This window comes from Penaeus chinensis, chromosome 22 (genome assembly GCF_019202785.1).
Source record: "Penaeus chinensis breed Huanghai No. 1 chromosome 22, ASM1920278v2, whole genome shotgun sequence".
NCBI classification, from domain to species: Eukaryota; Metazoa; Arthropoda; class Malacostraca; order Decapoda; family Penaeidae; genus Penaeus; species Penaeus chinensis.
Window position 1 is genome coordinate 25,014,200 of NC_061840.1, and position 23,354 is coordinate 25,037,553.

At 51.1% G+C, this 23,354-nt stretch overlaps 1 protein-coding gene across 1 annotated transcript in view; it reads right to left on the minus strand.

Moving 5' to 3' along the window:
• LOC125036872 (ELAV-like protein 1) overlaps positions 1 to 6,591 on the minus strand; it is a 23,702-nt gene extending 17,111 nt beyond the window's left edge. Inside the window, exons 1-3 of the mRNA XM_047629788.1 lie at positions 6,466 to 6,591; positions 5,698 to 5,851; positions 4,062 to 4,317 (exon numbers count right to left, since the gene is read on the minus strand). Of these exons, the coding sequence (XP_047485744.1) occupies positions 4,062 to 4,317; positions 5,698 to 5,779 (338 nt within the window). The 5' untranslated portion in view covers positions 5,780 to 5,851; positions 6,466 to 6,591. The remainder of the gene's footprint in view (positions 1 to 4,061; positions 4,318 to 5,697; positions 5,852 to 6,465) is intronic.
• Between the last annotated feature and the right edge of the window lie 16,763 nt (positions 6,592 to 23,354).

A 23,354-nucleotide genomic window follows, 5' to 3' on the forward strand; every position in this document is an offset into this window, starting at 1 on the left:
CAAAGCAATATCTTAATGGAATGGAAAGCATAAGAATAAGAATAAGAATAACAACAATAAAAATAAAAACAATAATAATAATAAAATAATAAAAACTAAAAGGAATACAGAACTGAAACCCCACCCTCACCCTCCCTCCCCTCCCCTCCCCTTTCCCCTCCCCACCCCCCTTCCCCTCCCTACCCCGGCTTAGCTAGCGAGGCGAGATAGAGCCCCAACATCCCAACCCCCTTCCCCTCCCCCCCATCCCAGCCCTCTCCAACCCCTCCCCCAAGCGCCCCCTCCCTCCTACCCGACCCCACCTCACCTGCAATGCGAGATAAAGACAGGTACATTATGTAATATAGGCGCATGCGCAAAGGAGCAATTTGAGAAGTTCTGCATGCATACATGTCCCCTTGGGTGGTAGGGGACTGGGAAGGGAAGGGAAGGGAAGGGAAGGGAAGGGAGGGAGGGGAAGGGAAGGTAAGGAAGGGGAGGGGAAGGGAGGGGAGGAAGGGAAATGGTGGAGGTAACAGGAGGGAGGGATACAATGGGAATAAGAGGAAGGAAGAGGGCGACGGAGAGAATAATAATAGTAGAGGTACGGGGGTGGGGTGGGGTGGGGTGGGGGCTGAAGGATGAGGGAGACGTAGGAAAGGAGGCGGGGGAGGAGAGGGATGGGGGGGTGTCAATATGTTGGGGGGGGGGGGGTATCAATAATGGAGGCGAGATGAGCTGATGGAAGACGATGGCAATCAGCGAATTACAAATACGTGTGACAAAGGTGGTGACAAAATGGACGAAAAGAAGCGCATTGCTCACTGACAGAGGTGTCGTGTATAAACAAATAAAAAAAAACTAACGAATGAAAAAAGCTGAAAGAACATGGAAACCGAGGAACAAAGAAGAAGAATAAGGAAGCACTCTCCCTTTGGCCGTGTGTGCCCTGCTCTGCGGATATTCCAGAAATCGTCTACCAACTGTTCGCTTCCCTCCAAGATTTATGAGAATTGACTCGCGCGTCGGTCGCTTTAGGAGCGTGCGTGACGTGTCGGGAAGTGTAATGCCAAGGCAAAGGCGCGTATGACCAATTTGGTAAAGAAGGAAGGAAGGAAGGAAGCAAGGAAGGAAGGAAGCAAGGAAGGAAGGAAGGAAGGAAGGAAGGAAGGAAGGAAGGAAGGAAGGAAGGAAGTGGATGGATGGATAAATGGATGGATAAATGGATGGATGGATGGATGGATGGATGGATGGATGGATGGATGGATGGATGGATGGATGGATGGATGGATGGATGGATGGATGGATGGATGGATGAATGAATGAATGAATGAATGAATGGATGGATGAAGAGCGAGTCTAAGTAAGTGTAAGCGTGTGGAGCCCCGAGCCCGTGCCTCGTGGGCGGGACAACGAAAACGCCAAGGCGGAGAGCGAAGCCCCCCCCCCCCTCCAGTGCCAAAGAGGTCACCGTATAACTGTTTGCAGAAGCTGGCTTGTTTGGAGGGAGTAGCTTCCTTATTGTTCTTCTTTAAATAGGACTCGAGGCTTATTTTCTGGCAGGGCATTTTATATATGTAAAACATGTGTATATATACACACACATATATGTATGCATGTACTTACGTATGTATGTGTCTATATGCATACATATTTACGTACGTGTGTATGTATGTGTATATATATGCATACATATGTACGTGCGTGCGTATGTATGTATATATATATATATAAATATGCATACATATGTACGTACGTGCCTATGTATGTATATATATGCATACATGTGTATGTGAATATATACATATATACTTACATACAAACGTATGAATGTATGTATGTATGTATGTATGTATGTATGTATGTATGTATTTATGTATGTATGCGTGTGTATAATATGAATATGAATATGAATATGAATATGAATATGAATATAAATATAACCAAACTTGAGCAAAGTAGTGCGTGGGTGCGGGCGCGAGGGCGAAGGGGACAGGAAGGCAGGGAGTGTCGTGGGCGGACTGGATTTTTTTTTTTCTTTTTTTTCCTTGGTGGGCTACTGAGTGACAAAGCGCCCAGATGTTGGCGTTTGGGAAGTCAGCAGTGCTAGAGAGGAGGGAGGGGGATTTGGGGGGAGGGAGGGAGGGAGGTCAAGCCATGAGATCCCCCCCCTCCCACCCCAACACCTCCCCCAGCCCCCTTCGTTTCTGTAACGTTACTTTTTTTTTCATAATCTTTCAAGGCCCAGAATCTCCCGAGGAAAGTCTATACAAACTTTTTTTTTTCTCCTTTCTCAAAATGATATTTGGAAAAACTACTCTACTATTTGATTATTCTACAACATATTGTACGGTAAAGAGACAAGAAGTTTGGTACATCTAATTCTTAAAAAAATAATATAAATATATATATTGCAGTCTAATAATAATAATAACAACAACAACAACAATAATAATAACAATAATTTACGAACAATATATTACAAACATCAATCTGAATATGATATTTGAAGAGTATATATCATTCTGATAAGATGCAAGAACAAATCATACGAAAAACAAAAAAAACTCAAGTCAACATTTAGCAACTTTGTGTTTTTCTTACTTTCCAAGGGAGAACAATCTCAAACTGAATAGAAATAAATATGCAAAGTAGTAGATACAAAATAAAATCAACAACACCGATGCTGACATTACTTAATGTGTAAAACGTAAAAAAATGGGCAACACAAACGAAAATAATAATAATGGTGCAAATTTGTAGTGAATAAAACTAATAGTAATAATAATAACAGTAATAATAATAATGTGCCGAGTGTAAAACGTGATAAGAGCGAACGAAAACCACGCTCTCTTTTCTCTGTCTATGAGCTTGTGTGGGGGAGGGGGGCGTGGAGGGATGGGGGAGGGAGGAGGAGTGGGAAGGGGAGAGGGGATAGAGGAGAAGAGGGGAGAGATGATAAAGGAGGAGGGGAGAGGGGTGGGGGTGGGAGAATATTTGTGGTGTATTAAGCGTCTGTAGAAATGCATGCAGCTTTCTCTGCTTTCTCGTGAGTTCGCGAGGGCGATGTGTGAGAGGGCGAGCGAGGGAAGGCAAGTGGGTAGGTGGGTGGGCGTGAAGGAAAGGGTGTGTGATACGGAGTGCCAGAGCTAGAAAAAAGCAGAAAAGTTAAATATAATTTCCTTGTACTTTGATGAGGGGGAGGGAGACGGGGTGTGTGTGAGTCTGGGGTCTGTGCAATTGGTGGCCTTACTTTCGTTTCTAGACCATATAACGCACCTTCGGAAACGACTAATCTGGTATGCATGGCTGAAAATGCACACCACGGTTTCCCCAAACAGAGCCCAGTCCTAAGCATGCAATTCAATGAAAGCGAGACCGAAATGTACAAATCCTTTCCCTTTCCCGAGCCCAGCACTGCTACTGCTACTCCTCGGGGCATCAGTGGGTAGTGTGTACTTCCTTCTCATTTTCTTCATTCCAACTTTGCAACAAAAAAGTTGGTTAAATATGGACTGTCTTTGGCTAACGTGTTCGGTCGTTTCGAAGGGGGGAGAGGGAGGGGGGGATGAGAACGTGTCTTGTTTGTGTGTGTTTTCCCCAACGTGCTTCTCCCTCACTGATGACCTAGACCCCCTTACTCACTCATTTCTCATAATTCAAGCTTTATTCAGCGAGTCATTCCTCACATCTTCGCCTTTCTCATTATCTTTCCCCTGAGTATGTGCGCGCGCGTGCATGTGTGAGCTGATGTCGTGTCTGCGGGAAGACCGATGATGAAGCAAGGTACGGAAAGAGACAGTGATGATGGGGAAGACGAGGGGACGGGAAGAGGGGGACGTGGCGAGGAGAGATGATGGGGAACAAGCGCGGGGCATGGAACCAGAAGGGCCAGCGAGGGGGGGAGGACACGGGAGAGGAGAGGGGTTGGGGGAGGAGAGGGGAGCGTTGGAGGATGGAGGAGGGGTATTTTTTGGAGGGGAGAGCAATTTTTTTTTTTTCTTTTTCGTTCTTTCTCTTAGGGGGTTGGGGCGGGAGAAAAGAGTGTGTGTGGAAGGGCCGTCACCGGGCAACGCACTCACCTGGTAAGGGGGGAGAGCGGAATGTAGCGGAAGCGGCCGGCCGGGTGGTGGATGGGGCCCCCGTAGCGGCGGGTCAGGGGCGAGAGGTAGGCGGCCAGGGGGGGGACAGCCTTGTTGTTGTTGGAAGGGTTGTTGGCGAACTTGACGGTGATGGGCTCCGCGGCGCCGTCGGGGATCGTGCCGTTCAGCTTCTGGATGGCGCGCTCAGCCTCGATGCGCTGGTCGAACCGGATGAAGCCCACGCCCTTCGACAGGCCTGGGGGCGGGGCGCGGGCGGTCAGTTACACTCGCACTCCACTGAACACTCGAGGCTTTTGAGTTCCTCGAGGCTCAGAGATTGAAATCAGGCTATGCTCTACAAGGTACTTACTGAGAAGTACGCTGGATGTAACTAACTCTATACTATATATCACATTAAGAAAAAGAATGGTCTTGACAGAAAGGGTGACAGAACTCGAGCTGGAACTAGAACAAGACTCAAAGGATAAAGAAAAAAAGCTAAAACGAAGAAGGGCTTATAATCCTATTCAAAGGCGGGGCTTGGAATCTGAAGCAATCCAGAGAAAGAGAGAGACGAAGAGCAAAGGAGAGACGACAGAGAGAGAATAGAGGAGTGAAAGAGGGACGGAGAGGAACGGAGTAATTACAGCAAAAGGGCAAAGCGAAGAGGGGAGGAGAATAATTAAAATAAGGAGGGGAACAACGTAATTAAACCATAGAGAGAAAAAAAATATGCCGACGGGAGATAATGGAAAGAGAAGGAATGAAGCTTCCGAAGAGGAGTGGAGAGGAAGATAAAGAGGAAGAACGACAGTAGAAAACCCAAGAAATACGAAGAAGAAAACACAAGTTACAGAATATGAAATGATAAAGAGAAAAGGAAAACAGAGAGAGAGAGAGAGAGAGAGAGAGAGAGAGAGAGAGAGAGAGAGAGAGAGAGAGAGAGAGAGAGAGAGAGAGAGAGAGAAACAAGGATGAAGCAAGAAAAAAAAAAAACTAAAAGAGGGAAAACAAGAAAAGGCGGCCCCAACTTCCTCCTCCTTTTGCCCCATTTATCGAACACTGTTCTCTGCTCCTTCCTTCGGCAGCCGACGATAAATATTTCAGTCGAAAAGCCATTACGGGAAGTGTGATCCCGTGTTGGAGGAATATTTACCGGAGGACCGAAATTGGCTTGCAGAGGAGGGAAGGACTTTCAACGTCCGTACTGCTAGAGGCAGGCGAAGGGGAAGGGGAAGGGGGAGAGTGAGAATAAGAATATGAGAGAGAGAGAGAGAGAGAGAGAGAGAGAGAGAGAGAGAGAGAGAGAGAGAGAGAGAGAGAGAGAGAGAGAGAGAGAGAGAGAGAGAGAGAATGAGAGAGAATTATTATTATATATATATATATATATATATATATATATATATAAACAAAGACGAACAAGTAGTCTTAGTAAAGAGCAAGAATGAAAGCCCTACACCTAACGTAAACATAAAAATAATAATCATAATAATGAGAGCTTTTAAAAGAGGACAAAATGAAAAAAATACCCCATCAAATCTGCATCCAAACCTAGTGACGGCAGCCTTAGGAAAACCCCGCAAAAGCTAGAAAAGAACAGACTCGAGCTCCTCCGCCAGACGGCGCGGCGCCTCACCAGTGATGTTGTCGCACAGGATCCGCGAGGTGATGATGGAGCCGTAGGCCCTGAACATGCCCTCCAGGTCCTGCTGCGTCATGGACTTGGGCAACCCCGACACGTACAGGTTGGCGCCCTTGATAGCTTCGCTGCTCGGGCGGGCGTACGACACCTGCGGGCGGACGCGGAGGAAGGGACAGTTGTAGGAGTTGTTGGAGTTGTTGGAGGTGGAGGTGGAGGTGGAGGTGGAGGTGGAGGTGGAGGTGGAGGTGGAGGTGGAGGTGAGGGAAGGGGAAAGTGAGTTGGAATGAGAAAGGGGTTGGTGGAGGGGAAGGGGAGGTGGAGTTGAAGGGTGGAGGAGGAGGAGGGGGCGGACAAGAGGGCCAGGACGGACGCGGGAGAGGAGAAGGCACCACCAGGTCCACAGGGGGAGGGGGAGGAGGAGGAAGGCGGGTTAGTCTTAATCTTATGTCCTAGCGGGATCATTACATTTTCCTACAAGTAAACTGCTATAAACATTACGTTAATCCAAGGTAATGAATTGCATATACATTGGTGCAAACCCATATCACAACACAAGAAAAATGTACACTGCATACTGAAACTGAAAAATCTGTAATCAAATACTCAAACTTAAACTATAACTGACAAAAACTCCCCAAGGTTAATCAGTAACAAAAACAATAAAAGAGATCCCATGCCCTCCCCACTGACAATCATTTCTAGAACGTGTATATACAAACAATAAAACACAACTGAGTAGCAACAAAACAATGTCGTTCTAACCTTTATAGTTTTGTTCTGAAGACGTAGACCGTTAAGCTGGTTGATGGCTCTCTCGGCGTCATCCTGCCGGACGTAATTTACAAATCCGTAGCCAAGACTCTGTCCTGCAGGGGGAGAGGGAGAGAAAAGGGAACGTTAGAAAAAGGGAAGCTTTGCTCTACTTTCGCGTCATGTCTCGCACGCTCGTTCGCTCGCTCGCACTCACACCTGCACTCTCACTCTCTCTCGCTTTAACTCTTGTCTCCATCTCGCAGTCTTGAAAACTTTCACGCTTACTAGGACAGGCACACACACACAAAGATAATAACAAACAAGACACACACAGGTAAAACAAAAGAAAGTCTGAACAATACAACAATATTCTTCATCTATAGTTAGCCAAGACATTCAAAAGGAAAGGCCAACGCGCCGTAGAAATAGCTCGACGCAAGATCCCGAGACGAATCGCAGACGACAGCGAGACGATTCAGGCGAAGGAGGAGGAGGAGGAGGAGGAGGAGGAGGAGGAGGAGGAGGAGGAGGAGGAGGAGGAGGAGGAGGAGAAGGAGAAGGAGAAGGAGAAGGAGGAGGGGGAGGAGGAGGAGGAGTGAACACATGGGACAGAAAACGAGGAGAGAAAACCGTGAGGCAACATGTCCGTGAGGATTATGGAAAAAAAAAAAAACGAGGAAAATAACTAAGCAGGTTTCGCTACCCTTTGACGACGAGGACGATTAGCGATGGTGGTGATAATAATAACAATAATAATGACAACAACAGTAATCTGCCAGGAAGCACTTCACGTTCTCCGTCTAATTCCGGAGTCGCTTGAAAGGGACTGAATATAAACCGGTCGAGAAGACCCGCGTAACTCCCTCGGGTCTTGGCATAACCGCTCCCAAGAACTAAAATAATAACAGTGTGTATCGTACCGCGAATATATGAGAGAGAGAAAGAGAGAGCAAGAGAGAGAGAAAGAAAAGAGAGCAAGAGAGAAAGAGAGAAAGAGAGAAAGAGAGAGAGAGAGAGAGAGAGAGAGAGAGAGAGAGAGAGAGAGAGAGAGAGAGAGAGAGAGAGAGAGAGAGAGAGAGAGAGAGAGAGAGAGAGAGAAATTCCAGAGCTAAACACGGCACTAATGTAGTCAAAAGAAAGGACGAGTGACGCTTAAGAAGGCTAACACAGCTCACGTACGTGCTTGCGTGCGCGTGTCTGTCCGTCCGTCCGTCCAATCGTCCGCATGGATAAGGTTTCCCTCTCTACCTCCCTCCCCCTTCCCTCCCTTCCTTCCCTCCCTCCCCCCCCAGCGCCGCCGCCTCATCCCGCGCCATCAATCACGCCCTCAGCCAGCGTTACTACCAACACCCCAGCTGATCACATGACACCCGTCACCATGGCAACACCCGAGTAGCCCGTCCAGCGAAGCCGTAACCATAGCAACATCACCCGTGGACGTGACGTCACCGCCGCCGGGTGCATCGCGTCCCCTGGAGGCGACGGCGCCCCTCGGATCGCCAGGGAAGCCGACGAAGGCGACGACGACGGTGGGCAAACGGCAGCAGGAGGGGTGGGGGGTACAGGTCGGCTTCTGTTCCTTTTTATCGTGGTTTCTCATTCTCCCTTACTCTGGACGCAATTTTTTAAAAGGTGGTAATAGTAGTCAGATCAAGAATGGAGAGAAAGGGGGGGAGGAGGGAAAGGGAGGGAGGGAGGGAGGGAGGGAGGGAGAGGGAGAGAACGCCATACGTCGCGTGCCACACAAACTATAGCGTCGGCACGTCCTTGTCGGGGCGTACCTTACATGCCTTCTTCCCCTCCCCTCCTCCCCTCCTCCTCCCCCTCCCCTCCTCCCCTCCTCCTCCCCCCTCCTCCTCCTCCTCCTCCTCTCCCTGCCAACACCTGTTTACGGGAGCAGCAGTCCCCTGGCCGCATGACGCAACCCGACACAAGACGGCCAACAATGAAAGAATAAGGAGGAGGAAAGGAAGACGCGAGGACAGGCGAAGGAAGAGGAATTGAAGGAGGGACGGAAAGGAAGGAGGGACGGAAAGGAAGGAAGGAAGGAAAGACAGGAGTGAAGGAAGGAAAGAAAGGAAGGAGGGAAGGAAGGAAAGAAAGGAAGGAGGGAAGGAATTAAGGAATGAAGGAGGGAAGGAGGGAAAGAAGGAAGGAAGGGAAGAGGGAGAGGAGAAAAAAAGAAAAATGGCGACGGGAAGTGCCAAAAAGTAGCCGTGGAGGCGGGAGGTAGCGTGACACGGGCGGTCAGCCGTCCCCCCGACAACTGGAATGCCGTTGCCACTGCCCGAGCCGCTCGCGACCTCCGAGTAATTAAAAGCGATGATTACAGAAAGTGCGAAGAGAGAAGAGATGGAAAGAAAATCAAGACCAGGTATAGTCCATTCACAGTTACTGCCTCGATCCCTTTCTCCCCGTCTGCCTTTCCCTCCCTCTTCCCCTTTCCTCCTAACTTACTTCTGTTCTCCTTTCCCCTCCCCCCCCCTTCCTCTCCCTCTTCCCTCCTAACTTAATTCTGTTCTCCTTTCCCCTCCTCCCCCTTCCTCTCCCCCTTCCCTCCTAACTTACCTCTGTTCTCCTTTCCCCCTCCTCCCCCTTCCTCCCCCCCTTCCCTCCTTCCCCATCCCCCAAGACGAGGGGGCGTGGAGCAAGAGCAGCAGCGGGCGGGGCGACAAGGAGCGAGGGGCGGCAGGGAGCGAGGGGAAGTGCCCAGCCCCACCTACAACTCCGCCACTCAATAATCTCCGCAGGTAAATATTTACCAGGTGCTCCCGCCGCCGCAGCCACAACCGCCACTGCTCTCTCCCTCCTGCTCTCGTTCTCGCCCCCTCCCCCACCCCGCTCACTCGATGATCTCTGTCTGTGTCTGTGTCCTCTTTCTTTCTTTCTTTCTTTCTGTCTGTCTCTCTCTCGTACCTTCCCCCTGTTATGTATTGACATTCTTCCTCTTGGCATTGGTGCTGATACCGTGCAGACCCCCCAGCCCGTATCCCATCTCAATCTCAATCTTACATCTCACACTTTATCCTCCGCTGAATCTAGCTCGGAGTCCCTTCCTCACGCAAGTGTACACACACACACACACACACACACACACACACACACACACACACACACACACACACACACACATACACACGAACTTGCACAAGCCGAGTGCCAGCTGGTTCCCTTCGCCTCGCCTCCACCGGCCCCAATTCCCACCATCTTGGCCCAGCTGGTTCCCTCTCCCTCGCTAGCTCCTCAAAGGAACATCCTCTCCCCCCCCCCCCACATCCTCACCCACACCCTCCTACCTCCCTCCCTCCTCCCCTTTACTTACGAAGAGGGGCAAGGGGTTGGAGTGAAGGGGAGGGGGAGAAGGGTTCAAGTTCCTCATCCCCTATCTTTCTTTTCTGATCTATTCTATTCTACTGTTCTCTCTACTATTCTCTCCTTTATTCTGCTATCTTCCTAGCTCTTCTACTCTGCTCCCTTTCTCCCTACCTCGCCGCCCCCTCCAAGGCAGCACTAAGACCCACGGGGAAAACGGCAACGGCTCCAAGCCCGCAGACGCTCGCCGACGCAGCAGCAGCACGGGCGGCGGTACCGAAGGGAGGTAAAAGCACGGCACGCCCGCGGCATGTCCGCGCGTCACCAGAAATAGGGAACGTATAAACAAGCGCGGGCGGAGGGTGGGCGGAGGGCGGGCGGGCAGAACCCCCGACGCAGGCCCCGAGTGTTTGTAACAAGACGTCCCTCAAGTCCCTCGCAGCCCTAAATAACCGACCGATTCCCTCGCTTGTTTATTTGGCCCTTGGGGTGCCACTCCCACGGGGTCCCCCGCTCGCCCCTCAATCGCCTGCAGGGAGGGGAGAGGGGAGGGGAGGGGAGGGGAGGGGAGGGGAGGGGAGGGGAGGGAGGAGAGGGAGGAGGGGAGGGAGGGGAAGAGAAAAAGAGAAGGAGAAAAAAATTATGTTTACTTGGTTCTTGAGGATGTCACTCAGGGCGAGACTCAATCTCCCTCAACGCAATCATTCCGAAGCGCTTAAAAGTCAAAAGGGAATGTGGAAAATGAGAGAAAAATGGAAAGATAGACAGACGGATAGGCAGCGAACACGAAGCGAGTCTCCCAACATCTGCATTAATCATCTCCCTCCGAAAGCCCTTTGTCTCACCGCCATCTACCTCCCTCACACGCAACAAGAGGACCCCCCCCCCCTCTCTCTCTCTCTCTCTCTCTCTCTCTCTCTCTCTCTCTCTCTCTCTCTCTCTCTCTCTCTCTCTCTCTCTCTCTCTCTCTCTCTCTCCCCCCCTACATAACATCTTCCCTCTGATTTTTCTCCTTTACAACACCACCCTTTCCAACGCCCCCCTCCCCCTTCTATCCATTCAGTCAGTCAATCAGGCCACACTCATCGTCTTACCTACGACTGCAAAAGCAAACCCCAACGACGAATGAAAAGCCATCCCCAAAGAGCGTCTAACACCACAGCGGGAGGAGGGAGGAGGAATAGGAGAGGAGAGGAGGAGGAGGAGGAGGAGGAGGAGGAGGATGGAAGGAGGAGGTGGAATATGAGAAATATGAAAGAAGGAGGGGGGGAGGAAGAGGAGGGAATAGGAGGAAAGCGGATGAAGGTAAGAGGTGGAGGTGCCATTCCAACCAGCTGGCACTGACAACCCAAAATATACGCCTTTACAAACACATGGGGAGGCGGGGCCCGCGTCTCTCAACACGGCCAGCTGAGGACAGGTAGACGGGGACGGGGACGGGACGGGACGGGGACGGGGACGGGGGAGGAGAGGAGAGGAGAGGAGAGGAGAGGAGAGGAGAGGAGAGGAGAGGAGAGGAGAGGAGAGGAGAGGAGAGGAGAGGAGAGGAGAGGAGAGGAGAGGAGAGAAGAGAGGGGTAAAGGAGGAGGAGGAACGAAAAGATGATAAAGGAGGAAGGAGGACAAGAAACAAAGAATTGTTGGACAAGATCAGAGAAAACAACAAAAGACAAACAAACAAGTCAGAAATAAGGACGAGAAAATGGGAATGCGAATGGGGGTGGAATGAGGGGGAGAGGGAGGGGGAGAGGGAGGGGGGGAGGGAAGGCGAGTCGGGTGATAAGGACGAAGAGGCGCCCCCAGAGGACCCCACAAACGGCCGCAAGCAGCAATAAAAGAGCCATCGAGGTCACTCACGCCCGTCGACGCAGGTCAACATTCTCGGACAACAGAAAACGGAAATGAATTATTATCCTAAAATATATTATTATAAAATATAAATAATAATATGATGATGATAATGATGTTGGTAACAATAGTTATATCAAATTAATGACAATAGCAACAACGACAATTAAAATAATAAATACCTACAAATAACTAAATGAAAACATTCCAAGGAGATTAAAAATAATAATAAAAAACACAAGAGACCGAATCGACGGCCAATTCATTAACGTCTGACGAGGCAGAGACGAAATGAAAAGGGGCGGGACAGGGAAACCAAGATAAATAAAATAAAGAGAGAAGTAAGAGTGGAAAGAAAGAGAGGAAGGGGGAGTGAGAGGGAGAGAGAGAGAGATCAAGAAGGGAAGATAAGAGAAAGACATGAGATAAGGGAAGAAGATGAAGGAAGCTCAAAAAGGTAACGAAAAAGGGAGATAAAGACGGAGATAAAGATGCAGATAAACGAGCGAGCTAGAACGTATCCGTCAAATGAGGGAAGACTGACCTGGAGGAGAAGCGGGTAAGTGGAAGAGGGAAAAAGGGGAGAGGAGAGGAGGGGGGGGGGGGGGGAGCAAAAACAGGCTCTCGGGAACATGAATAAAACATGTTTACAGTTCCGCCAAATCGATCTACCGCCTAACTTCTTTCTCGGTATCTTTCGCCTCGTCTCCTGTCACTTTCGTCCCTTCCCCTCTCACTCTCTCCTCGTCTCCCTCTTCCTCTTCATACCCTTGAAACTAGTATTCCTCGTCCTCCTACCTCTTCCTTCCCCTACTACTTCATCCTTCCCCTCCTCCTAATTATTATTCTTTTCCCTCCTCTTTCTTCTCCTTCTCCTTCCCTTCTCCTTCTCCTTCTCCTTCTCCTCCTCCTCCTCCTTCCCAATAAAACTAATGTTCTCGTCCAAACTTCGTGTCGTCAACGGCGCAAGTTTCGCTGCGTCGCGGGCGGTATATATGGGCGTGAAGCGCAGCGGGCGTGAGGGAACTTGAGGCCGAACTTTAAGGGGATTCTCTTTTAAGGAGAGTTTCTACTTGCGGGGCGATTATATCTCGGGTTTGTTAGAGAGAGAGAGAGAGAGAGAGAGAGAGAGAGAGAGAGAGAGAGAGAGAGAGAGAGAGAGAGAGAGAGAGAGAGAGAGAGAGAGAAAGAGAGAATGTACCAAGATTTTTTTCCTTTTTATTTTTGAAAGCATGGAAACAAAATCGCATTGACTCGACGCAAAAACTAAGGAAAATTGATAAAGACAGAGCTCGAAAGACTAAAACCTTTTGTTTTTTCCCTTTTAACTTTTTTTGTCTTCTTTTTTTTTTTTTTTTTTTTTTTAAATCTAAACAACCCCCCCAACCACTACAAAACCGACCGACCGACACCGAAGACGGACGCGCCTCTTGGCCTTGCCCCGCATCCGGCGCCCAGCATCGGGTTACCACCGCCGCCCCCCCCCCCCCTCCCCACGTGGGGTAAAGCGCACACGTGCCCCCAGCGCCTCGCGATTCTTAATTATTCTCGGCTTACAATCCGTGCCCGCGGCGTCGTCCCTGCATGCCGCGCCCCGTGCCAAAAGGGAACAGACACGGACAGAGATAACAAAGATACAAGAGCCACTGACAAATGTACAGGAAGAGAGAAAAGAAAAGAAAAGAAAGGAGAAAGAACAGAAAAAACTGACAGACATGCAACACGCGCTGACAGAGACGCAGACCAAAAGACAGATAGGGCGGCACAACACAGCCACCGACACACGCAGACAGAGACAGACAAAGCCTCACAGACTCACAAAAGACAAAGCCACACTCCACCGTTCGACGTCCCTTTGAGCGCGAGGAAGCGGCGAGCGGCAAAGGCAGAAAGAGTGGAGGGGCGAGGGGGGGGGGATGGTTCTTTCGCATCTGGGAAAGGGATTGCCCAACAACATCGCCAGCGGGAGCACGCGGGGAATCACGATCCCCTCCCCCCATGACGTCTTCATTTACCTATCTACTTATCTACTTATCTACCTATCTGGCTCTCTACCTCTCTCCCTCTGCCCTCCCCCCTTCCTGTCCTCCTCTTCCACCCCCATCATTAGGCATGCAAGTTGCACTCTCCACTCGCAGGGTACACGTGAAGAAAAAGGGGAAGGGGGATATGAGAACGAAAATGATAAAAGAGAAAGAACAGGGGAAAGATAGAGGAGCAGAGGAGAGGAGAGGAGAGGAGAGGAGAGGAGAGGAGAGGAGAGGAGAGGAGAGGGAGGGGGAGGGAGAGATGATGATAATAAAAGAGTAATAATAAATATTTTTAACCCAATCTTCTCCAGTGCCTAAAATCGGTCTCATCTCCACACGACTTCCAGTGCGACCGACCCAATTTAAAAACAGCTTTCTCTCTGGTCCTGCTTATTTCCATGCTCTAAACTCTCCTATTCTCTCTCTCCTTCCCTTTCTTCCACTTTCTATCTACTGGAGTGTGACTGTTTTCCTCCTTCAATCTCTCTTTCTCCCTTAGTGTAATTTTCTATCTAAAATCTCTATTCTTCTCATTCCGTAATTCATTTCGTATTTGCCCCTTGCCCACTTTTCTTAAACCAATTATCCTCTCTCTTTACTTTACTCTTTATTTTTTTTAATCTCCTTCTTGGCCCCTCCTTCTCCCCCTTCTCCCCCTCCCTCCCTCCCCCCACCTCTCAACTCTACTCTTCTCCTTCCCTTTGATCATCTTCCCCTTTCATTTCCACTCCTTTGGTCCGATGCGAAGTGGACCCAAGAGAAATGACGAAGGGGATAATGGAGATGAAAAGAGAGAAAAAGCACCAGGAAAAAGGGAAATGGAGAAGAAAAAAGAAGGAAGAAAGGAAAGAAGAAAATTAAAAATATAAAAGATTAAGAAAACGGTGGAGTAAAACGAAGGAAGAAAACTTGGAGGAAAGACGGGAAGCGATGAGAGGGGAGCGGGGAGGAGAGGGGAGCGTGGAGGAGAGGGGGAAGGAGAGGGGAGAGGGGAGAGGGCCGCGATAAGGGTAGCGCCGTCAGCACCAGAGTCGTCCCTCTAATGAAATTGGTGGCCAGCAGGGCGTGGTCCCGCTGCTCAAGGTCCTCCGCCGTCAGCTTCGTCTGTCACCTCCAGCCGTCAGCCTGGCCGTGCCCGCGAGCGGCCTGGTGTCAGCTGCTGACATTTCAGCTAAGCGATGCCCTAGGGCCTTCTACAGTAGGTGGTCTTTCCAAGAAGGCAGAGCCTTCTGCATACGTCGAGGTAGATGCCCAGTTATGTCGGCCGGGAGTCGGGTCTGCGTCGTACCTGTCTTGAGCGGAAACCTTGCTCTTCAACTGAACACACGATTGCACAAGCACGCACGCACGAGTACGAATGACGGGAAACACGCAACATGAAAGCACATGAATGACAAAAGACAGTCTCCTTTCTTCCTTTAATTCTCTCACTCTCACTCTCACTCTCTCTCTTTCAATTTTTTCTTAACTCACGCTTCGCCGTACACAGCTTCCAGGCCACTATGAAGGTTTTGGCCGATACGTACCTGCAAGAAGAAAGAAAAGATCATCAGTTAAACCTGCCTGATAAGCCTCATTCAGATCGGGGTCTATTTCATTTTATAGTCAAGTCTCAAACTACAAAAAAAAATACAAAAAAAAAAGATAAATAAATAAAACTAAAAGTCTACACTACTTTGCATGCCCTAAGGTGATGGCGGTGATGGTGGTGGTGGATGAATGACTGATAGTTTGGTGATACAAAAAAATAAAAAATAAAATAATAAACAAATAAACAAATAAATAAATAAATAAATAAATAAATAAATTAAAAAGTAACCGAACATAAAATGAAAAGGTTACATAAAAAGTAAGCCCTCCATTTTCCATTATCCCTTCAAAAAAAGAAAGAAAACGGTCACTTCACTAATGCAACCGCGTGCGCCCTTTCCAATGACGTCACGGCCTCGACATCACTCCCCCCCCCCTATCGTCCCCTTTCTCCCTCCATCTCCCTCTTCCCACAGGAGAGGGAAAACAAGAAAAAGACTAAATATAGGAAGAGGAAAAAAGGGATGACAAGGAAGAGAGAGAGAGGAAGGGAATTGAGAAGAGACAAGATAAAACAAAAAAAAGCATATGAAGAGGGGAAAGGGAGCAATAAGACGAGAAAGAGAAAGGAGAAAATGCAGAGAGAAGAGCAGCGAAATATTCAAAGATAAATAAGTGAATAAATGGAATACCAGGAAAAGGGAGAGAGAGCGAGCAGACGGGAGGGCTGAGGAGAGGCAGAAGAGGCCCGCGATAAGGGGATAAAACTTCCAGCGCATAAAGTTAAGAGGGAATGGGTGGGTCGGGACATAATGCATAGCAGAGGACGACGACGGAGGAAGGAAGAGGCGAGGAGGAGGACGGAGAAAGAAAGAGGCGAGGAGGAGGACGGGGAAAGAAAGAGGAGAGAAGGAGGACAGAGAAAGAAAGAGGAGAGGAGGAAGACAGAGAAAGAGGAGAGGAGGAGGAGGAGGACGGAGAAAGAAAGAGGAGAGGGAGAAGAAGAGGAAGGAAGGAAAGGAGAGGGAGGATGAAGAAGGGGAAGAGCAAAATGAGGAGGATGTGGATGAAGGAGGAGGTTGAGGAGGGGGAGAAGGAAGAGGATGGTAAACGAATAACGTGGGAGGATGGAAGAAGAAAAACATGACAGAGGTGAAGGGAGATGACAAACGGAGGAGGAGGAGGAGGAGGAGGGGGAAAGAAAGAAAGAGGGAGACAAAAAGGAAGATGGAAGGGGAGATAAAGAGAGGCGAAAAAAGTGTGAATCGTTAGACTATAGAGCGAAGACGTGTTTATCCTTCTCCGTTGATTAAACCGACCACTAAGTGTCAAGGATCTCCCTTCCCCTCCCCTTCCCTCTCCCCAACCTCCTACACTGCACCGAGGGAACAAAACAAATTACCCGCAGTCAAAATACCACACGCCAATTAGAGGCTCCGTTCCTCTTCCTCGGATGACCTTCCCCCCCCTCCCGCTCCTCCCCATCTCTCCCCCCTCGGTCCCCCCTCCCACCTCTTCCCCTCACGTTTCCTCATACCAACCTTATTTCCCCTGTGATAGCCACCTCCCCTCCCCCTCCTCTTTTCTCCTCCTGCTCTCCCTCGTCCTCCGATCTGTCTCTCTCTCTCTCTCTCTCTCTCTCTCTCTCTCTCTCTCTCCTCTCTCTCTCTCTCTCTCTCTCTCTCTCTCTCTCTCTCTCTCTCTCTCTCTCTCTTTCTCTCTCTCTCCACTGCCTCCCTTTTTACCCCTTTCATGCATTTCTTCCTCTCCATATCATTTCTTATATCCCATCTTTTATCTTCTATTATAAGAACCTAGTCCTGCGCCAGCCCCCTTCTTCTGTCCCCCCTTTTAAGCCCCCGCCCCCGCCCCCACCCCCCCTCCTTCCCCGGCGACGTCCCTTCGGTCTCCATCGCTCATAATCCACTATCCTCCGACAGCAATTTCTTCATGGTAGGCCCACTTCTGCTTGGCATACATGCTCTTAATTTGTTCTCTCTCTTTCTCTCCCTTTTACACTGCGTGTGTCTGTCTCTCTGTCTCTTTCCCTTCCTCTCAACCTTTCCTTTCTCCCCCTCTACAGTCTTGTACCCCTAGAAAAAAAAGGGAAGAACGAGGGGAGAGGCGAAAGAAGAAAATGGATAAAACGAAGACGAAAGGATAAAGGGGAATGGTGATTATGGATTGGGAATTGACAGGGTAACCGAGGTGGGGAGGGGAGAGAGGAGGGGAGAGAGGAGGGGAGAGGAGAGTTGGGGGGGGAGGGGAGGGGAGGGGAGGGGAGGGGAGGGGAGGGAAGAGGAGAGGGGAAGGGAAGGGAGAGGGGAGGGAAGGGGAAGGGAGAGGAGATGGGGAGGGGAAGGGAGAGGAGATGGGGAGGGAGGAGAAAGGTGGGGTGGGGAGGGGGTGGGGTAAAAGGGAAGAACTTGTCACGTTGAGATCCAACGGCCTACTTCCCTTCCCTCGAGAATTTTGGCGCATACCAAGCTGTCACAGAAGAACAGCAGCAGGTAGTCAGGCACCGGGGAAAGAGGGGGGGGGGAAGGGTTAATGGGTGGGAGGAGGTAAAGCATGGGGGGAGGGCGGGGAAGAGGGGAAGGAGCATGGGGGGGGGAGGCAGAAGGGTGAAGTTTAACATAAGGGGGGGAGAGTGAATGAGAGAGAAGGGTTATGAAGGAAGAAAACGGGAAAATGGGAGGGAGCGAGAGAACCAAGGGAGGGAGAAAACGGCACGGGGGAAGCTGAGAACTCTGCCCATGAAAATGATCCTCTACGTTTCAAGGAGACTTAAGGAGGGCGAAACAGGAAGATAAAAGTAGGAGTGGAACAGAAATGGAAATGGGGGAGGGGGGGAGAGAGAGAGAAGAGAGGAAGAGAGGAAGAGAGAGAGAGAGAGAGAGAGAGAGAGAGAGAGAGAGAGAGAGAGAGAGAGAGAGAGAGAGAGAGAGAGAGAGAGAGAGAGAGAGAGAGAGAGAGAACGAAAAAGATGATAACGAGGAATTCAGAAAGGGGAGTGAAAGGCAAAAGACAAGAGGACAATTTCACGCATAGTTTACCTTGCAAGCAAACTCTGAAGAGAAAGACAAGGCAATCCCCTCCCCTCCCTGCCCCCTCCCTTTCTCCCTCCTCCCTTCCCCCTTCCCCCGGCTTAAACGCCGAAATGCAGGGCATTCGTCTCGACTCTTGTCAGGAAGGGCATTCGCTGCTGATGACGACGATCAAAGTCAGCAAGGTTTAATGGGACGGAACGAAATGAACAACTTGGAAAAAAAAAAGGAAAGAAAGATAGATAAAAATAGACGGTGTGCTAAACGTGATGCAGTAAAGACGAACGAATTAATAATTACACAAATAAATAAATAAACCTCTACCAAATTCTCTTTCACCCCCCCCCCCCTTTCACCCTCCCATGAGATCCCTCCCCCCTTTACCCCCACCTAAAGATGTCCCCGCAAATCCAACCCTCTCCCTCTCTCTGGCCCGCTCCCCCTACGCGCGGCAGGCAGGGGACATCTAACACACACACACACACACGCACAAGCTCGCGCCATTGAAACACGATGCAGGAACAATCGCGAGGTATTTATTGAACCATCCCCCCCCCCCCCCCCTGACACGGCGCCCGTGACATGCCGTCACCTCCTCCTCCTCCTCCTCCCTCACCCTCTCCCTCAGCCACCTCCCCTCGCCCTTCTTATCCCCTGTCCCTTCTCGTTCTCCCTCTGCTCCCCCGTTCTCCTCCCCGCTCAAAGATATACACACCTTTCTCCTCTACAAACAAACAAGGAAACAAGCACAGGCACATCGCGCGGCGCACGGAGGAGCCAAATGCCCTGTCGTTATCGGGGGAGGGGGGAGGGGGAGGAGAAGAGGGAGGGGGAGGGGGAGGAGGAAGGGGAAGAGGCAGAGAACCGAGAAGGAAGGGGACATTGACCCAAATTTCGTCCAGGATATACGTGAGGGGAGGCAAAGGGAAAGGGAAAGGGAAAGGCATGTGCGTATATTAGTGTGTTAGTGTGTGTTAGAGTGTGAGTGTGAGTGTGTGTGTGTGTGTGTGTGTGTGTGTGTGTGTGTGTGTGTGTGTGTGTGTGTGTGTGTGTGTGTGTGTGTGTGTGTGAGAGAGAGAGAGAGAGAGAGAGAGGGAGAACCAGCCCCTCCTCTCTTCCGCCCTTTCCGCAGTTAGAGTAAACAACCTCCCCCCCCCCCCCCATCCCCCAGCCACCGCCTCGCCCCTCCGTAAACAGAACCCCGAGATCACTTCGATGCCTCCTCTCCGCCTGTCTCTCACTGTCTACCTGTCTCTCCACCTCCCCCCTTCGCCTGTAGGTCTGTGTGCCTCCCGCATAAACTCTCCCACACCATTTCCCCATTTCTCCTGCCTCAGCCTCTGCCCCCCCCCCCTTCCCCACTCCTCCCTCCTCGAAGGCAGCAACAATGGCTGGACATTCAAGAATATTGAACACGGGTAAAAATAAAGAGGGGAAAAAATATTGCAAAATGGAGGAAGCGGTCTCCGAGGGGAAGGAGGGAGGGGAAAGGAGGAGTTTGAAGGCCATGTATTATTAGTCCTACTCACGGGGGGTAAGGCATGAGGGAGGGAAGAGGGAGGAGGAGGTAGGGAGGGTCGATGGAGGAACTAGGGAGAGAGGAAGAGGGAAGGGGAAGGATGGAGGGAGGAAGAGGGAAGTGGAGGAAGAGGGAAGAGGGAAGGAGGAGGAGATGGAGGGGGAGGAAGAGGGAAGGAGGAGGAGATGGAGGGGGAGGAAGCAGGAAGGAGGAGTACGAAGGGGATACGGTGCAGGGGATGTGCGAGGTGGCGAGAGCTTACTTTTTGTTATCATATGTTATCTTGTACTTCTCCTCCTCCTCTTAACCCCCCCCCCCCAACCCATATCTCTCTCTCTCTCTCTCTCTCTCTCTCTCTCTCTCTCTCTCTCTCTCTCTCTCTCTCTCTCTCTCTCTCTCTCTCTCTCTCTCTCTCTCTCTCTCGCCCTCCAGCATCTTCCATCTAAAGTCAACAAAAAGTAAGAAATATTACCTTCCTTTTCTAAAAGACTTGTCAAACTGTAGGATAAAAAAGAAAAGAAAAAGAAAAATGTACATACATCTTACGAAAAAAAAGAAATAACTTCCATCACGTTTATTACTCGGACCCCCCCCCCCACCTCCACACCTCTCCTCTTGCTCCCTAACCCTTCGAACGCTCTCCATCGTGGCAAATGCACTCCCGCTCGACCTGATTTACCATTCATTTGCATCGCGACCTGGAGCTTCTCTTTCTTAATCTCTATTATTTTCCTTTTCTTTTTGCACCAACTTTCTCTCCTCCATTCTATTTCTTCTGTGACCTTTTCTCCTCCTTTTATTCTTATGCTCTATTTACTCTCTCCTATTCTCTTCCCTTGTTTTTTTTCCCCCATTTCCTATCGCCTTTTCTTGCATCACGGTACAGTACAAACCCTTGAACGCATATAACGAGCGAGAGAATGAAATCCCGAAAAGCAATTTCACTCTTCCTTTATCCAGGAGACACTTCAAAGCAACAGAACACTGTACAGACGGACAGGCCCCCCCCCCCCTCCCTCCCACCGCTCTCCCCAGACCACGCTCCAACTTCCCAGCCCCCCCCCCCCTTCTCTCTCTCTCTCTCTCTCTCTCTCTCTCTCTCTCTCTCTCTCTCTCTCTCTCTCTCTCTCTCTCTCTCTCTCACACACACACACAAAAAAAAAAAAAAAAAAAAAAAAACGGAAGGGAGGGATGGAGGGACAGGGAGGGAGGGAGGGAGAGGGAGAGGGAGGAGGGGGTGAACAGTGCCAGGCCGTCTTGCCCGACTTTGGCCGTGAAAGCAGTGACAGTTGCTCAGGTCCCCTGCCTATGGTGTCGCCGAGAGCTTACCTACCTACCTGCCTACCTGCCTACCTGCCTGTCTACCTAGCGCTCTCCCCACGTCGTCGCCCCCGACCCCACTCCGTCCCCATATCCCCGACCCTGGTAGTACCATGTGTCACGCGTTGGCACCACTTGGCACGCCGCCCAACCTGCCTGCCCCCCCCTCCCTCCCTCCCTCCCTCCCTCGACACACGGGATCGCGCGCCGAACTCCTACTCCCTCGCCCTTACCTGTGTTACCTGGGGATCCCGAGCCACATGCCGGGGCAGCTCCCCCTGCAACACGATCCTTCTGTCTATCTGTCTATTTCTCTGTCTGTCTGTCTATCCGTCTGTTTGTCTCTGGCTGCCGTCTGTCTAACCAATGACACGCTGCACGTCTGTCTGTCTGCCTGTCTTTGTCCCACTCGCCACGCCTGGTATAGAAAACCCGCCAAGGCAGTCCGTTCAGGGTACGAGAAACAGAGAGAGAGGGGGGGAGAAGGGGGGAGAGGGGGAAAGAAGGGGGGAGAGGGGGAAAGAAGGGGGGAGAGGGGGAAAGAAGGGGGGAGAGGGGGAAAGAAGGGGGGAGGAGGAGAGAGAGAGGAGAGCGGGAGAGGGGGGGAGGGAGAGGGAGAGGGAGAGGGAGAGGGAGAGGGAGAGAGAGAGCCCAAATGAGAGGGCGAAAAAGAAAAAGAAAAAGTGCAACCAGCGTGCTCCTCGACGGCTCCCGTAGGGCCTCCCCAACACCACCAACCTTCCCTTCAACTGCTGTCCTCCCCCCCCCCCCCCCCCTGACGCTGGCACGGCGGGGGAGTGCCACCGAGCCTCTAAAACAAACTGCACCGGACAAACCGTTAATTCCTTCCCTCGCACAGCGGTGTCTCGGACCACCCCCCCCCCCCCGCCCCCGGCAGTCACAACAATGCTTCACGACCCGCACACGACGGCCGGCCAATGCCTTCCCCTCGCTCGCTCGCTCTCTCTCTCTCTCTCTCTCTCTCTCTCTCTCTCTCTCTCTCTCTCTCTCTCTCTCTCTCTCTCTCTCTCTCTCTCACGAGGCCGGGCTGGCCAACATAAAATGTGCGGCATCTGAACGTGGTCGCTCCGAGCCGCCGAGGCCCGCCAGCCAGCGCCAACTTGCTACCAGCCACGCGGCCGCCGTCGGAGCCAACCAACGCGGCGCTCGGAGCCCGCGCCGCCTGCAACTCTGCAAACCACGCGTCTACACCCACCTCCCCTCTTCTTCTCTCTTCCTCCTCCTCTCCATCCCACCTCCTATCCCCATCCCCGACCCCTATTCTCTCTGCTTTCCTCTTGCCCCTCCCCTCCCCTCTCCTTTCCTCTCTCCCTCTGCCTTCCCCTCATTCCCCCTCTCCTCCTTCCTTTCCCCATCCCCACTCCCTTCTCTCAGCTTTCCTCTCCTTCCTTCTCTCCTCCTTTCCTTCCTCGATGCGGCTGCCTTTGCGAGGAAGCACAAGAAAGAGTAATATTGTCTCCGGGGATGTGTCAAAACAGATGAGGGGGGAGGGAGAAAGGAGCGGGGAGGGCGGTGGGGAGGGGGAGGGGGGAAAGGGGGGGTGAGAAGATAGACAGGAAGGAGGCGGGGAAGAGGAGGATGGGGTAAGAAGAGATATGAGGGTGAGGAAAAGAAGGGAGAAGAGGGAGAAGGGAAGAAGGTAAGAAGGGAGAAAGGTGGAAGGCTAAGGGATAAGAAGGGAGAGGGGAGAGGGGTAAGAAGGGAGAAGGGGTAAGAAGGGAGCAGGGAGGGGGGAGGGGCAGGCGGCAAACCAATAAAGGAGAAGCCACGTCACTCAAAGGGCCGCGGCGGCTAATAGACGATCTTCGAGTGACTGATGGTGAGAGACGACGCCCCCCCCCCCTGCCCCACCCTCACTCACTCACCCATCCCCCCCACCACCCGAAACTCCGATTCCCCCTCACCTTCCTCTAACCTACCCCCTTCCCCCTACATCCATAGGCCTACTATACCCCTCCTACCCCTCTCCTTCCCTCCCCTCTCTCCCCTCTCCTGTCGACCTAATGGCTTTGCGGTTTGTTTCACGCGCGAAAGGGAAGGGGAATGGCGTGCGTAGACGCGCGCTGAAGGGAGAAGAGGAAGGAATAAAGGCGGGAGAGAAGGGTGAAAACAGAACAGGGATAGAAAAGAAAAGAAAAAGGAGGAGGAGACGAGACGATAAAAGAAGAAGCTGTGGGGGGGGGGGGGGGCGAAAGGGTTGGGGCGGAGGGAGGGACAAGACAGATCAAACGAGCCAACATGCCGGGTGATTTACGGACTAATACAGGACGCA